This window comes from Mastigoproctus giganteus, chromosome 8 (genome assembly GCF_048544385.1).
Source record: "Mastigoproctus giganteus isolate SK-2022 chromosome 8, ASM4854438v1, whole genome shotgun sequence".
Taxonomy (NCBI): domain Eukaryota; kingdom Metazoa; phylum Arthropoda; class Arachnida; order Uropygi; family Thelyphonidae; genus Mastigoproctus; species Mastigoproctus giganteus.
In genome coordinates, this window is record NC_143582.1 from 70,064,312 (window position 1) to 70,079,753 (window position 15,442).

The window sequence follows — 15,442 nt, forward strand, 5'->3', positions numbered from 1 at the left end:
TACATAAATTTGTTTGCATCTTTTTTTATGTCTATGAAATTGTATATATTGGGATGGCTATGATTAAAATTGGCACTGAAATGGAAATGAAACGACTCGCACGCGATATAACATAACTGTATAGTAACATAACTATCTGCCTATTTCTGGTGATTTTTTTTTTTTTGACGCCAGTCAAATCTTTGAATTGCTCGTCACCATGCCTACGAAAGTTGAAAGCGTCAGTCCTATGACCGAACTTTGCCCATTGCGCTTTGCATGCATTCTTCAAACTTTTTTCAAAGCCAGTTACAATTCCAGCCGGTTTGAATTTACAGCTATTGTCATTTTAAGTTCCACAATTCTTGTATAAGTTATTTCTTTTTAATCGTGCAGCAAAGAAAATACAAGTAGAATGTAATGGCCGTTGAAGTAGCCGAGAACTGTAAAGAATTGGATAAAAAGATGTGCGCAGTAATCGAATGTCCCATCCATATATACAATTTCGGCTTTGCACAAAGCATTTAAATTAATTTTGCACGAAAAGGGCCGCTGCAGCCTAGTAGTCAGGCGGGCGGGTGCATAAGTACACGTGCCTTGAGTGACCAGGGTTCAAGCTCGTGACTACTGAATACGGTGCTGTTTCTTATATTCTGTCTATCTTGTGAACTTCTCTGACCATTTGGTCGTCCCGGAGTATAAACAGAAAAAAAATTTTTTTTTTTTAAAGAATTATTACGCTGCAGTTCACGTCGTTAACCAAAAGAAAATCCTCGATTTGATTTGTTTGTATTTTCATTTCTTATATATAGCACATTGTGAACTTGTCAAAGCCTTAGGTAGAGGAGACATAAAAATTACGCCGTTCATTGTATGTATATCTTTTCACGTATTCTAAGTCCACAACTTCCACAATTTGAAACTTGTCGACTCACTTAAACATCCATGTAGAAATTTATTAGGTTTCTCATTTGTATCATCCTCTCTTGCCTTTCGTTTTGACATCGCAAACATCTCCTGCCTCCAAATGCTGTTCACAGTAAGGTTCATGATTATGCATTTCATTACTGAAAACCAACTGTTTTTCTAACCAACAAAATTTAAAAAAAGAAAAAGCCAAACAGCTTTAGCACAACATCTTCACTTTTCTCCACTCGGTAGCGAACATTCAAAATGAAACTGAAAATCTTCGAAAAGTAATAACGGCATCACAGTCTTGACCAGATGTACTGATGTTCTTATCAAGTAAAGAAACGTTTGAGAAATAACGCTCAAAGGACCCAAGAACTTAAGACTGACCTATGTCACTATCACAGGAGGGGAAATCATTACTACTTCTTGGGTATTAGGGCATTTACTCCTCGTGTCACCATTAACATTTACAAGGTCGTAACTATTAGGGGAATTTACATTCTTTTAGGGAAGTTTACATCTACACATCCCATTACACCTGCACATCCCAATACCCATTTGAAATTTAAAAAAATAAAAAACCAGAAAAGAGAGGGAAAAAAAAGGGCTTTAGAAATGTAGTTACCAGCTTTCAGGGAGAGGGCCTTCGTAGCTACGACCAACATTGTTCCACACCGTGTGGGAAAAGACTGAAAAAAGTTCTTCGACGGGAGGAATTTATGGATTTTTTTTTTCTCCTCACAACGCGTGGCCGAGTTAGTCTGTCTGGGAAAAGGTTGCATGATTAAATCTCTTATCATCAGTATTAAAAAAAAAAAAAAAAAAAGGCAAACTGACTGAATAAAAAAAAAAAAAAAATCACTGATTCCCCATTACCTTGATTACTTTGGCGCATAACGCAAACATACACACACTACCTCTCATGCAGAGATATAATTTTTCTCCCAGATAAGCGGGCTTTTCCTGCAGACCCGCATATATCACGATTGTATAACAACATACTGAATTTCCATCGACTTATTTTCATCTGTACTCCCTTTAAACAACCCAATCCAATAACTACATATTTTTATTCACTTCATATTTTTGGGAAAGATATTTATCTGTACTGCGTAATTCAACTATAGCTATTGTGAATGTGATAAGGACATGCCAAGAAATTCAGCAAGAGAAATCGGACTGCGCTGTGTTGTATATGAAAGAAAGGGAGCGACAAGAACTCTCAGAAGGAAAACTCAACCATGCTTATCAAAATAATTTAAATCAAAAAGAGAAAACACATTCAGGAAAAGTTTCTTTATTCTGCATTGTTTTATTTCTTAGAAAGTTATGAATATCTTTCAAATTATAATTTCAAATTTCGAATATAATTTCAAATTAGTTTGTTTACGAAAAATGACCTTTTTCTAAGAAAAGGCTGCTGTATCTAATTAAATGTAAACGTTCAGTTTTCCATCAAATCATATTGTTGTGAGAATTTAAAAACACTAGTCATTATCTAATACGGTTGGAATGCTCAACCAATAATACGCGATTCTCAATTATTCAATTATATACTCACACGCACACGGCTGAATTTCTGATAGCTTGCATGCTTTCCTCATTTATAAAAGCATATATCCACAGCACAATGAGCAGACCTCTTTTTGATAATTCGCAGTCAGGTAAGTAAGTCACCTGTTTCTTCTTTCAGATTTTTCATGTCAATGCAAATTATTCAATATATAATTTGTTTAATATGTGTTCGGTTATCTTTCTTAAAATGTATAAATACATAAAAATGATTGTCTAAAAACCTTTTCTAGCCACTTTTGCGAATAACTCGGTTTTCTTTTTTTGGCTAGAATTTTCGAACTGTACTGACACGTTCTGTTAATTCACAACATGCATAAGCACGCCTATTATCTTTACTATGTCTGTCTGTCCGTTTGTGCGGACTGATTTTCATCAAATTTAATATTTGGTTCATATAGAGTAGTTGATCCACCCCAAATTTCATTCAAATCAAACAAACAGAAATCCGCCAATTATTATTTCTTTCGAAAATACAATTTGTAAAGAATAAAGAAATTTAGTTTCTCAATGTAGTTTTAATGAAACCACATTTAAGCTGTGAATTACATAACAGTACTCTTCAAGTGTTTTGTCCTATATTCTGTAAGACTCGTAAGCATGGTGTCGCTTGTACGAGATACATATATAGAGAGACAAAAGAAACTTTAGAACACTTAAAACTGAATTGTATCAATTTAATTATTAAGTGTTCTATAAAGAGTATAACTATATTTACTATAACTATATTTAACTACAGTAGAACCTCACTAAAATGGTCACCCGCTAAATGGTCTCCCTCTGTAATTGGTCACCTTTGGAGGACCAGTTTTTTTTTTTTTTTTTTCCGGAATTGTCTTGATATCTTTTTGATTCCCAAATCTAATGCATATTTGTGATAGAGTAGGAAGCGAGCGGGAAAGAAAATAACAGGGAACAAATTCATTACCGTGTTCCTCAGAACTCAGTTGAAATACACTGATTCAAACACATATCTCAGTAAAATCGTCCTCCCCCGAATAGTAAATAGAAAACAAGGGTGATCGTTTCCTAGCTGGCTGTCTAGAGCTAATTCGTAGAAGTTCTTCCTCCCTTTCCACTGCGACTCAGTTTTTAGTCAGTATGTATTCCATTAGAGCTGTTCGCGGTCACATAGTCCTTAATTTTAAGTTTCTAAGTGTGTTCGAGTGACTTAAGTCATGTCTGCTAAACATACTCATAAAAGTCTGGATTTGCCGAAAAAATATGAAAATTTACAACGTCTTCGTAAAGGTGAAAGTGCATCAAAACTCTCGGAAATGTATGGTGTCCCACGTACCACGATTAATAATATAAAAAAGAATGGGGACAAAATTGAAGAATTTATGTGCAAAACAAGGGCTGCTGATGGAAACGTTTCGAAAACAAAAGGCTGACTACAGCGACACTCGACAAATTGGACGAAGCCATGTTTATATGGTTCGCACAGCAGCGCTTCCAAGGGATTCCATTAAGTGGACCGATTACCATCGAAAAGGCGGTCCAGATGAATCAAAAATTGAACGCTAACCCAAATTTTAAAGCAAGTCAAGGTTGGCTCCATAGGTTTAAGGAGCGGTATGTATTCGGCAACTACGGATTGAAGGAGAAAAGATGAGTGCTAACAGTGAAATCTTAGTGCGTTATCGCGAAAAACTAAATGCCCGTATTAGTGATCTTGGATTGTGCGCGGAACAGGTGTATAATTGTGACGAGTCAGGATTATACTGGAAAGCACTTCCTCAAAAAATACTGGCATCTGGGTCAGAATCTTTAGCCCCAGGATTTAAGGTAAGGAAAGGGCGTTTAACAATTCTTGTTTGTTCCAATGCTAGTGGGGGGGGGGCCACAAAATGACATTAGCAGTAATGGGCAGGGCAAAAAAACCACGTGCTTTTAAGAACATGAATTATAATTTACTGCCTGTAAAATATTATGCCCAAAATAATGCCTGGATGAACAACGAAATTTTTAAGCAATGGTTTACAGAAGAATTTTGTCCCCAAGTTCTTTCTACCTTAAAACAAAAAACCTCCCAGAAAAAGCCCTTTTGATAATGGACAATGCTCCTGCCCATTCCCTTGACAATTTAGAAGATAAGCTGGAAGAAATATTCATTGCATATTTCTTCCAGTTAATACAACTAGCCTATTGCAGCCAATGGACCAGGGCATTATAGAGAGTTTTAAGAGGCGGTACAGAAAATTATTTTTAGAGAACTTGACACTATGTGAAAACGATTTAGAGGTAGAACAGTCCTGGAAGGAATATACTATAAAGGATGCTATCTATAACGCAGCTGATGCGTGGCAAAGTGTTCCTGAAAAGACGCTGAAATCTGCCTGGAATAAGCTCTGGCCATCCATCTCAAACAGTACATCCTGACTCTGCAGAACAAGAATATACTGGTCTCACACCACCAGTTTAATAGAAATTTGCAGATCCTTGCCAATATTCAAAAACTTAAATGAAGACGATGTCAAAAATTGGCGCAACATAGATGCAACGGATGTAGTTTATGAAACTTATATGGATGATGAAATTGTCTCCTCTATTTCTCCTATATTGTCTCCTATATTTCTGCGGGATCTACTGAAGTAGTAGATGAAGACGACAGGCCCACAAAATCTACCATTTCCCATAAGAAAGCCAGTCAATCCCTGACAGATATAATCAATTGGTATGAATGCCAAGAAGAAGCACAAATGCCAAAAATAATTTTACTACGACAAATTTATAACTTGGCTACTGAAAAACACCGACAATACCAAAAACCAACAAAAATAGCAGATTTTTTTTAAACAAATAAATTATGTATGTACAACTTCAAATAATTTAATGTAAATAAGTTTTCTTTTTCTTTTTTTTATTAAATTAAAAGTGTTCTTAAATATACATGTGTATCTATTTTTTTTAAATTACTGTACAGTATATGTATTAAAATTTAATCTAAATAAATAATTCCTAGTTTTTTACGGTTACAAATTGACTTTTTATTTACTCCCTCACTAAACGGTCTATTTCACTAATTGGTCACCCCTCTGGTCCCGAAGATGACCAATTAGTTAGGTTCTACTGTATATTTACTATATTTAACTATATTTGCTGTAACTTTATTTAACTATATTTACTATAACTATATTTAACAATATTTACAATAACTACATTTACTTTTCACTTCAGCTATTCACAAAAAAAGAAAAAACATTCAAATAATTTTATGAAAAAATAAAATGTGCCTGAAATGTAAGGAACTGCCTAGATTACCTAAAGTGGAAGTATGTTATCGGACGTTTAGATAATAAGAAAACATTCAACTGACATCACATTTTCAGCGTGCTTCGTTGGTCACTGGAAAGGTTTTAAAATTAGTCATAATCTTCCCTGTCCCTTCCCCGTCCGTGTGGTCTCCTTGTTGAGGTCGAGTTTTGCGTGCTATTTGTCTATCTTTCTTATGGCTTGGTAAATTGGCGCTGTGTTTTCCTGGAAGTAATTGGGCAGATTCTTAATAGCTTCTCTTGTTCAATGAGGTGAGTCAATCCTCTCGCTCCTTCTCTACGGGCTATAGTCAGTCTCGATGGTCAACTTTGGGTGGCGTTGGCTGCTCTTAGTCATCATTATCTTGGTCGATCTTATAATCTGCTCCAGCTCAGTGTTGGTCTAATCTGTGATCCCAAAGGAGTACATGAGTACTGGGCTGAGTAAATTATAATGGCTGTCACTATGTTCCCACCATTCGGCTTTGATTTTACCAGTCTTCTCAGTCTCTCATGGTATTTCTGTTACGCAGGCTTTGATCTGATTGTGTTCTCATTGGTGAGCCTGCATCATCCCAGATGATGCTCTCCAAGCAGTATGTCTCTCCCTTTGTAATGGATTCAATCTCATCACCGGTCTTCAATTGGAGTTTTCTTCCGACGAGATGTCATTGATACAATACACGGGTCTTGCATATGTCTAGATCAAATTACATCTTGATGTCAGTGCTGAACTTTTCGGTGATCTGGAGTAGCTGTTGATGATTCTCAGTTGCGGCATATAGTTTTCTCGCGTCCCCGCACATCAGGTGAGAGAGGTTGCAAAGGTTATTCTTTTTTTTTTATGGTATTCTTGCTGTTATTGAGCAAGGTGCACAGTGGGTTTTGAGTTCTAGACCGAAACCACAGTAGGCTCAGGGCATCTTCCTGGTAGATTCCTCTACTGGTGGGTATCGGGTTGGTCGTGATGTTTTCGACCTTGATGGTGGTGGTTCTCCATTTTGCCATGGCTCTTTCAAGGAAGTGTATCAGGGTTGGACTGACTTTGTAGATCTTCGGTGTCTCTATCAGCCAAATACGCGGCACGGAGTCGAAGGCCTTGCGGTAGTTGATGTTAACTCTGCACAGGTGGCAGTGCTTTTTGTAGGCTTGCTCCATAACTGCAGCATAAATGGTCAATTGCTCCTTGCATCCCCTGCTATCTGCCTACATCCCCTCTGCTGCTCAGCCTTGATGTTCTAGCTCTCCAAACAGTTTGATATCTATTTTAGTTATGCAGCTGGTCAGTATCTTGTTGGGAGACAGGTGATTGGTCTGTTCTTTGCCAGGTCTGTCGTTCCTTTTTTTTCTTCATCTTCAGGTAGCTTAATCCTGGAGTCAGAGACTCTGAAATTGTGTCTGCTATGCTGTGTGCGTATGTGAGCGTAGCTGAATTTTTTGTACCAGTAGTTGTGGATGTTATTTATTCCTGGCGTGTTCCAGTTGTGGGATTTCCTGATTGACGGTTGTACTTCTTCCTCCCGAATCTCCCCATTCTGTCATCTTTTGTACATTCTTGGTTTTCCTTTCTAGATCTATCCAGGGGATACAGCCGTTATGGCTTTCACTGACCCACAGGTTTCCTCAGAGCTCCTTGAGTACCTTCTAGTTGGGGTGGGGTCCATTGCCTTCCTTTCCCTCTTGTCCGATTTTCCTGTAGAACGCTCTTTGGTTTTCGTCAAATATCCTGTTGTCTGTTTTCCTCTCTGCACCCTCTCTGCAACAGTAAAATCTCTTGCTGAGTGCAGGAGTTTCTGCTTATGGGTGTCAAGGTGTTCTTTAATCCTCTGATTATAGGTCTCATGTTTGCAGTGGATATCTTCCTTTAGAATGGCCTTATTGGAATACCTCAGATCTTGGTAGTAACGAGAGAATTTTTACCATTAGTTAGAGAGTTTAAGAAGAAAGAATTTTATGGTTTTCTCCAGGATTGCACTGCACATTCCTGCTGTCGCGTCATGGCAATATTAATAGTATATTATTTAAACTAGGACTGTCTCTTACCGCACTTTGTCTGTGTGGGGCTGAAGAGAACATGGATCATATCTTATTTGATTGTCACTACTATTTGGACTATAGACAAGAACTTCAACTTATTGCAGGACACTTCACTAGTGAAAATAAGATTTTACTTATTCGATCTCAGGTTGTATTTAATACATTTGCTATACGTGTTTTCAAAAGGAGAGATGAACTTCGATCAGGTAACTCAAGATAGACTGTTGTTCTTGTGATTCTTTGTACTTAAATAAATAAATAAATTTTCTGTTTATACTCCGGGACGATCACACGGTCAGAGGAGTTCACAAGGTAGAGATAGTACAAGAAACAGCACCGTGTTCAGCAGTCACGGGCTTGAACCCGGGTCATTTAAGGCACGTGTACTTATGCACCTGCGCGCTTCGGGTGTCGTGTATAGAAAAGTGATTTCTAACTACGGGTTCTCGGTGATTACTTGCATTAGATGGTAACAATATTATTGTTATAAATTATAACTACTGTATTTCTACTACCTCTGAAGATTCTTCTTTTTGATCCTTGGAAATGCTACTCCAGTGGATTATCCTTTGGACCTGTATTATTTGGTGAACTGATGAAACCAACTTGGACTTGCTTGATTGTACACAGTACATATACACTGAGTAATCACTAAATTATGACCACCTACTTACACAGAAACATCCAAACACTGCAAATTGATTGAAGGACTAAACTCGGACCACCACCAGACATCAGTTGTAAATCTTATAACGGGAGCTGCAAACCAATCCATTAAGCCTCAAAATGCCTGTCCTCCCAGGGGCTGTACCATGGTGGTAACAGGAGCTCCAACAACTCAGGCGCCCAGTTCAAAGAAAAAGGAAACTGTTCCAGTGCGCCCGGCGCTCCTGACCAGCCACTAAGGTAGAATTTCTAAGCCAACAATACCGAAGAACCAGAAATTAACCCCTGATACATCAGCAGAAACAGCGATGTTGGGAAAATTTGGTTTCCACGACAGGAAATGTCGACCCTTGGGGGGTGGTATACAAGATAACCACCAGCAAACTCCCCAAGGGAGCGTTCATACCGGCAACGAAAACACTGCAGGCTACCTTCACAAAAACGCGGCAGGAGTTCACAAACATTTTAGATGGCATTTTTCCGCAACATCTGGATTCTGTCACCCCAGACCAGACCTTCCTATGTGAATAAAACGACAACTATCGCACTAACTCGGAGGAGAGCCCTTTCCCCAAAATAGAACTAGACCTAGCCACGATGAAGCTGAAAAACAAAAAAATCACCAGGCAGGCAGTGACCTGCTGGAGCCTGAGATAGTCAGAAAGGCCGCCGAGACCATTCCGGAGGTAATCCTAGATCTGTTCAATCACTGCCTCAAGGTGGGCTACTTCCCACTGGAGTGGAGAACTGTCAGGCTTCGCCTCAGGCTTAAAAATCCTACAAAACGACCAGACCTTCCGGAGTCTTACGGGCCCATTGCGCTTCTGTCAGTACTCAGCAAATTGCTGGAGCACCTGCTCCGTAACAGGATAGCAGCAAGGTAGACAAAAAAAAAAAAAAAAAAAAAATGATATTAGGGTTCCCTGTAAATGATTACATCTACCATTATATTTATTTTTGTCTGTAAATTATGTGTGCTGTCTGGTCGATTTGCCTGTTTGCTGGACGAAAAAACCCCAGTTCTGGGGGGGGGGGGGAAATCCTTGCTATCTACGCCTGAGACCGACTAACTCAGCCACGGAGTGAAAAGAGTCCACTAAAGTTCCTCGCATCATCAACGGGATTTGAACCGGGGCCTTTTCCACCCGGTGTGGGGAGGACGGTGACGATACCACTGTGCTACACGCGCAGACTAGCAAGTTACACAGACGCTGGCCAAAAGTCTCAAAACCAGTATGGCTTCAGGAAAGGGCGCTCCACTATAGATGCCCTAGAAAATATCACAAACGCCGCAGCCATAACAAATCGGAAATACTTTGTTACCATAGCAAAAAACTTCGCCGGGCAGTTTAACACCCTATGGTGGCCAAGCGTCCTCAGCAGGCATCGAAGGGCCAACCTGCCTGCTGACATATACAACTGCATCAAAACCTACTTAACAAACCGGACGGTTATAGTCACAGCTTCAGTGACTATGAACTGCTTTAGTATAACACAACTAGTTTCCACTGACATTGCAAGACAGATCTTTACCTGGTTTGTTGGCATATATGTAAAAATTACTGTTTTGAATTTAAAAAATTCGATGATTTCTACTGTGTGTGTATAAATTTCTGAGTTAGCATTTTTTTTTTTTTTTTTTGCGATGTTAGTTTTGTAAAAATAATCTTTTACTGTTTATAGTATCTAATATGAGTAATGAAAAAGTTTTCATTATTTTTGATGTCAACAAATATTATTAAGTGTTCAAGTCTGCATTTATTAAGGAAATGATAAGAACAAAAAAAAAAGTTCACAAAGCATGTATTCTTGTACAGGAAATTATATTTATACTTTTTTCTACGATTTTGTGGATTTTTGTTTGAGAAAAATAGATATTTTGTTCTATTTATTTTTTGATAGACTGTATGAAAAAATAAAATATCCATATTCACTGATATTGACATCCAGTTTTCTAAAGAGCACAAATGCAAAAAATTGTTTTGGAATAAAAAAAATTTCGATGATTCTACTGTGTGTGTATGAATTTCTGATTTCTACGCCAATGAGCTGGCGTAGGAATTTTGCCAGCAGGGAGGAGGTGATTATCCCATTGTATAAGTCGTATAAGTCAATGGTTAGGCCGCATCTTGAGTGCTGTATATGGGTCTCGAAGCCTCATTTTAAAAAGATTGTATATTTGTTGGAATACGTGTATAAAAGAACAAGATTGGCGAAGGGTACGAAATAGTACTCCTGCCATAAAAGAATTCGGTTCTACAAATTGCGCTCTACAAATTGCAGCGCAATTTGTAGAATAAGCAACTGTGAAGAGACCTGATAGACATGTTTAAGGCTTTAAATATATTGAGGAAACTAAATGTTGAGGGCATCCTCACTTTCAATTTAAATTGAAAAAAGGACGACTGAAAGTCAAGGTAAGACGATGCTTTCACCCAGAGAGTGATTGATAGACCCTTAAATTTAATGACTGAAGATTCGTTCCAACAGATATACAGTCTGATTAAATTTAAGGAAGAATCAGACAAATTATTAGCGAGGAATGAAAAATTAAATGGGGTGTTTTATTTTTCTTTCTTTTTCTGGCTGATGAATCATTTGTCACTACTAACACTGAAATTTTGGCGGCTAGTGTGTTTACAACCTTACGTCACATTAATGTTGTCAGTCATTTTCCTTGTGCCTTCCAAGCAACAAGAACCCGCTGCATAGTAGAGCAAATTGGTCAGAAGTTTGTTCTAGTCAGAAAAAAACCCAAACTGCTACATTAGGTTCACCTGGAAAGGTACTTTAAACTACCCATGTGATTGTGTCTATAAATGATGTGTGTTTTCTAGTCGATTTGCCTGCTTTGCTGGACGAAAACCTCAGTTTTTCCAGGAAAAACCTTGCTATCTACACCTGAGACTAACTCAACCACGGAGTGAAAAAAGCCCATAAACGTTCCTCGCGTCATCGACAGGATTCGAACCCAAGCCTTTTCCAACCGGTGTGGGGATACCACTGTGCTCCCCACGCAGACTACTCCAGTCAGAAGTCAAAACTTTGCTCCAGAATTCAAGCGTTTCAGATTTCCTCTAATACATAAACTGGGAATATTTATTGTACGAATTAATTTATCATAGTTAATATGTGTAGTTAATATATGTTGTTAATAATGTTAATGTATCGCAGTTATTATGTACGAGTTAATGTATCGCAGTTATTATGTACGAGTTAATGTATTGTAGCTCTGGTTTCTCGAACTGCCTTCATTTGCATATGTTATCCCAAAAGAATGCTTTCGTAATATTCAGGAAAATTTTCCCTTTTGCATAATCAACAGAATGAATAAAACTATACTTATTTGTTACAACCTCAATACTTTTAATAACATAATGTTATAAAATTCTAAATTATGCAAGTATATATAAAAATTATATGCAAACTAAAAAGATTTACATAATCGCTTTGCTGCACCAGTAACTACAATCCCAATTGTTTACAATAATAACTTTTCTTTCCCTATTTCTTTTCAGATTACTTACCTAACGATGCCTGTGATTTTCTCTCAAGGATATGAAACCATTTATCACGCAACAGGACTCTTACTCTTGTTTTCCTTCATTGTCTATGTAATACGATGGGTGGTTAACAGGAACCAAAGAATGCAATTATTTATTCGTCTTGGAATTCCAGGACCCAAACCACATTTCTTTACAGGTAACTGGTTTAAATTACAAAAAACATTTTCAAGTGATGTTTTGAGTGAATGGAGAAAGAAATATGGGAATATCTATGGTTTCTACATTTCGGATAATCCACGACTCTATATATATGACCTGGAAATCTTGAAAACCATTTTCGTGAAGGACACACAGAATTTCATTAACCGATCAAATATATTTCCTCTTCTGGATTATACCAAAAACAGTGTTGTTTTTCTTCGAGACCAACGATGGAAATATGTACGAAAAACTATCGCACCAGCATTTAGCAGCGGGAAAATCAAAATGATGACCGAAACCGTCAACAAAAAAGTGGATATTTTTCTGCATGATGTTGAACAGTATTCCGAAAAGAATGAAATATTTGACATAAGTAAAATGTTTAAAACATTAACACTTGACGTAATGGCCAATAGTGCATTTGGTATGGAGTCTACTTGCCAAACTAACAAACACGATCCATTAATGTTGGGAATGGAAAACATGTTCAATTCATTCCATAGCCCCGCTGTGTATATTGCCATCATATTTCCTGTGTTTGCGAAAATTCTGAGGTTATTAGACAGATTTATACCAAATGCAAATATAGTTTCCAAGCTCATATTACATTTAAAGAAAGCTATTAAAATCAGACGTCAAAATAAAACAAAAAGTAAGGTCGATATCCTTCAGTTAATGTTAAATGAGGCCGAAGAAATAAACAACTCCAACAACAGCTACAAAAGTAAAATACTTCTGACAAATGATGAAATTATTGCTAATGCATTATCAGTCATTATAGCTGGTTATGAAACAACAGCTTCTTCACTTGCTTTTACAACTTATCTCCTGGTGCAGCATCAAGATATCCAGGAGAAGCTTTTCCAAGAACTAGTTAAAAATCTTCCAAACAATCTGAATCCCACATACGAAGAAATACAGAATCTAGAGTATCTTGACCAAGTGTTCAACGAGTCTCTGAGAATTTATCCTCCCTCGTCGGCATTCGTTGACCGTGAATGTGCTAATGACATTGTGATAGGTGGGCAACTAATTCCAAAATCAGTGGCAGTAGTTGTTCCCATTTGGGAAATCCACCATGATCCTACCTTGTGGCCTGACCCATGGACATTTAATCCGGAAAGATTTTCTAAAGCAAATAAGGATAAAATAAATCCTATAACCTTTCTGCCGTTTGGAATTGGTAAACGGGATTGTATTGGAAGAAGATTTGCTCTAATGGAAACTAAATACGTCATTGCTCAACTTTTTAGAAATTTTAAATTAATTCCATGTGAGAAAACTGATTATCCACTTCATATATCTTGTCCTATCGTTATTAACGCTCCAGGCAGAGGTGTATATCTGAAAGCATTACGAAGAAATTTAAATGAATATCAATAAAATTTGAAAAAACTAGAAATCTTTTTTTCCAATTACTGGTGGTGGTGAAGGAATGGGCGAAGTGGGAGATAACCCACGGCCTCGCACCTGTAAGAGCTGTGCGGTTGAAATTTTCAAGTCACCTTATATAAATATCCAGAAATTCATTCAGCCTAAATATTTGAAGAATCAGCGCTATAAAGACAGCCCAATAAAAAATCCCGTAGCCTTACTATAGTTTTAATGACCGCTGCAGCACATTTTAGCCTTACACGCCTGTCACACGTTAAAAGAACATTTTAACATTATATTACTGTGTGCCCGAAAACATAAACCGTCGAAACAGTCACTTTCTTAGAATGCACAGACTTTCAAATGAAACGTTGTTTATTGAGAAATCTATTTACAGGATTTTATTTTTAAATATTTAATTGTCAATTTCATGATAATATACACAGTGGCCAAAAAAAAATACGAATCTTTGTATCTGGACAGTCACAGACAAGAAGAAATGCAAATAGATATAGATGAAACTGTGGCTTGGGGTGATGACGTATTTCGTTGCCAGAATGGGAAAAACGCTTTATCTCTCAGACTTTGAAAATGGTCTTATCGTGTTTGCACGCTTAGCAGGAGCCACGATTTAAGTAACAAAAGACATAACTGGTTTCTCCAAAGCATCCATCTCAAAGATTTTTAATCACTGGAAAGCAGGCGGTTCTACTATATCTCAAATGCGTAAATGTGACAGAAAAACAGCACTTCAAGAGCGAAGCAGTTGCACTCTAAGGTAGGACTGTACTTAAAATAGCACATCCAGTATGCAGCAAATAACATCTGAATTTAACCAAGCCCAAAATTTCCCTGTTTAAACCCGTGCCATGAGCAGGGGATTGAAGAAATTTGGCATTGGCCTGCTTATTCGGAAGCCATTTATTTCAGGGGGAAAAAAAACAGAAATATCCGCTTGCACTGGTGCTGAGAACGTCGCGATTGGTCAGTGGAAAGATGGAAGAAAGTCATGTGGTCAGGCGAATTTCGATTTAATTTGTTTCGCACTGATGGCAGGCAGATGAAGCAATGAAGCAATGTACCCTGCTTGCATTGTTAAGACAATACAAGCACCTGGAGGTGGTATAATGGTATAGGGAATGTTTTGTTGGCACAGACTGTGTACGTTGATACCGGTTGAAGGTCGAATGTCATCTAGGGAATACCTGAATTTTGTATCAGATCTACTGCACCCAGAAATATTACATTTTTATCAATGGCGATGGCTTCTTTATGGGTGACAATGTAACAGCGCATCGTGCAAGAATGGATCCGAGAACATAAAAAAAAATAAATATGACACCGATTTCCATCATCTTCCCTGGCCCCCACATTCACCTGGTCTCAAGCCTCTTGAGAATGTGTGGGATATGTTGGAGAGAGCTGTTCAGAAATCTAAGTTCTCTTCCTTCAATTTCGTTGCAACTACCCGATATTTTGCTGCAAGAATGATTAAAGTTAGACCAAAACGTACTAAAGCACCTTACAGAATCCATGCGCGCAACACACTTGCTGCTATTAGAAAGAAAGGCGGCCTATTCGATACTGAATAAAGGTTCGTATTATTTTGTCCACTGTTCTTGTCTAGGATAACGTGAACATATCAAGTGTTTCTTACTGTGTGTGTGTGTTACACCCCAAGGTAGCTAAGACCATGAGGCGTAAATGTATTGTACATGTATTTGCATTTGTTTCTCAGTTGTTTTACCTAATTGCTGCAAAAAAAAAAAACCATGCAACCACAGGGGGGAATCAACTTATAGCATTTATAGACCATGGCGACCGCCTAATTCGCCTATATAGATAATTCTTGCAATGAAATGCAATGAAAAAAGTGGCATGACACTAGACAGGAAATCAACGATCTCAGAAATCCTAATGTAACGACGCTATATGGATAAT

The 15,442-nt window shown here is 37.7% G+C and overlaps 1 protein-coding gene across 1 annotated transcript; it reads left to right on the forward strand.

The window, feature by feature from the left end:
• Positions 1–2,533: 2,533 nt before the first annotated feature.
• On the forward strand, positions 2,534–13,510 carry LOC150081613 (cytochrome P450 3A24-like). The gene is made up of 2 exons (XM_090380263.1): positions 2,534–2,555; positions 11,939–13,510. Exon 2 carries the CDS (start codon positions 11,954–11,956, stop codon positions 13,508–13,510), a length of 1,557 nt encoding a protein of 518 aa, XP_090236389.1. The 5' UTR covers positions 2,534–2,555; positions 11,939–11,953.
• Positions 13,511–15,442: the final 1,932 nt, after the last annotated feature.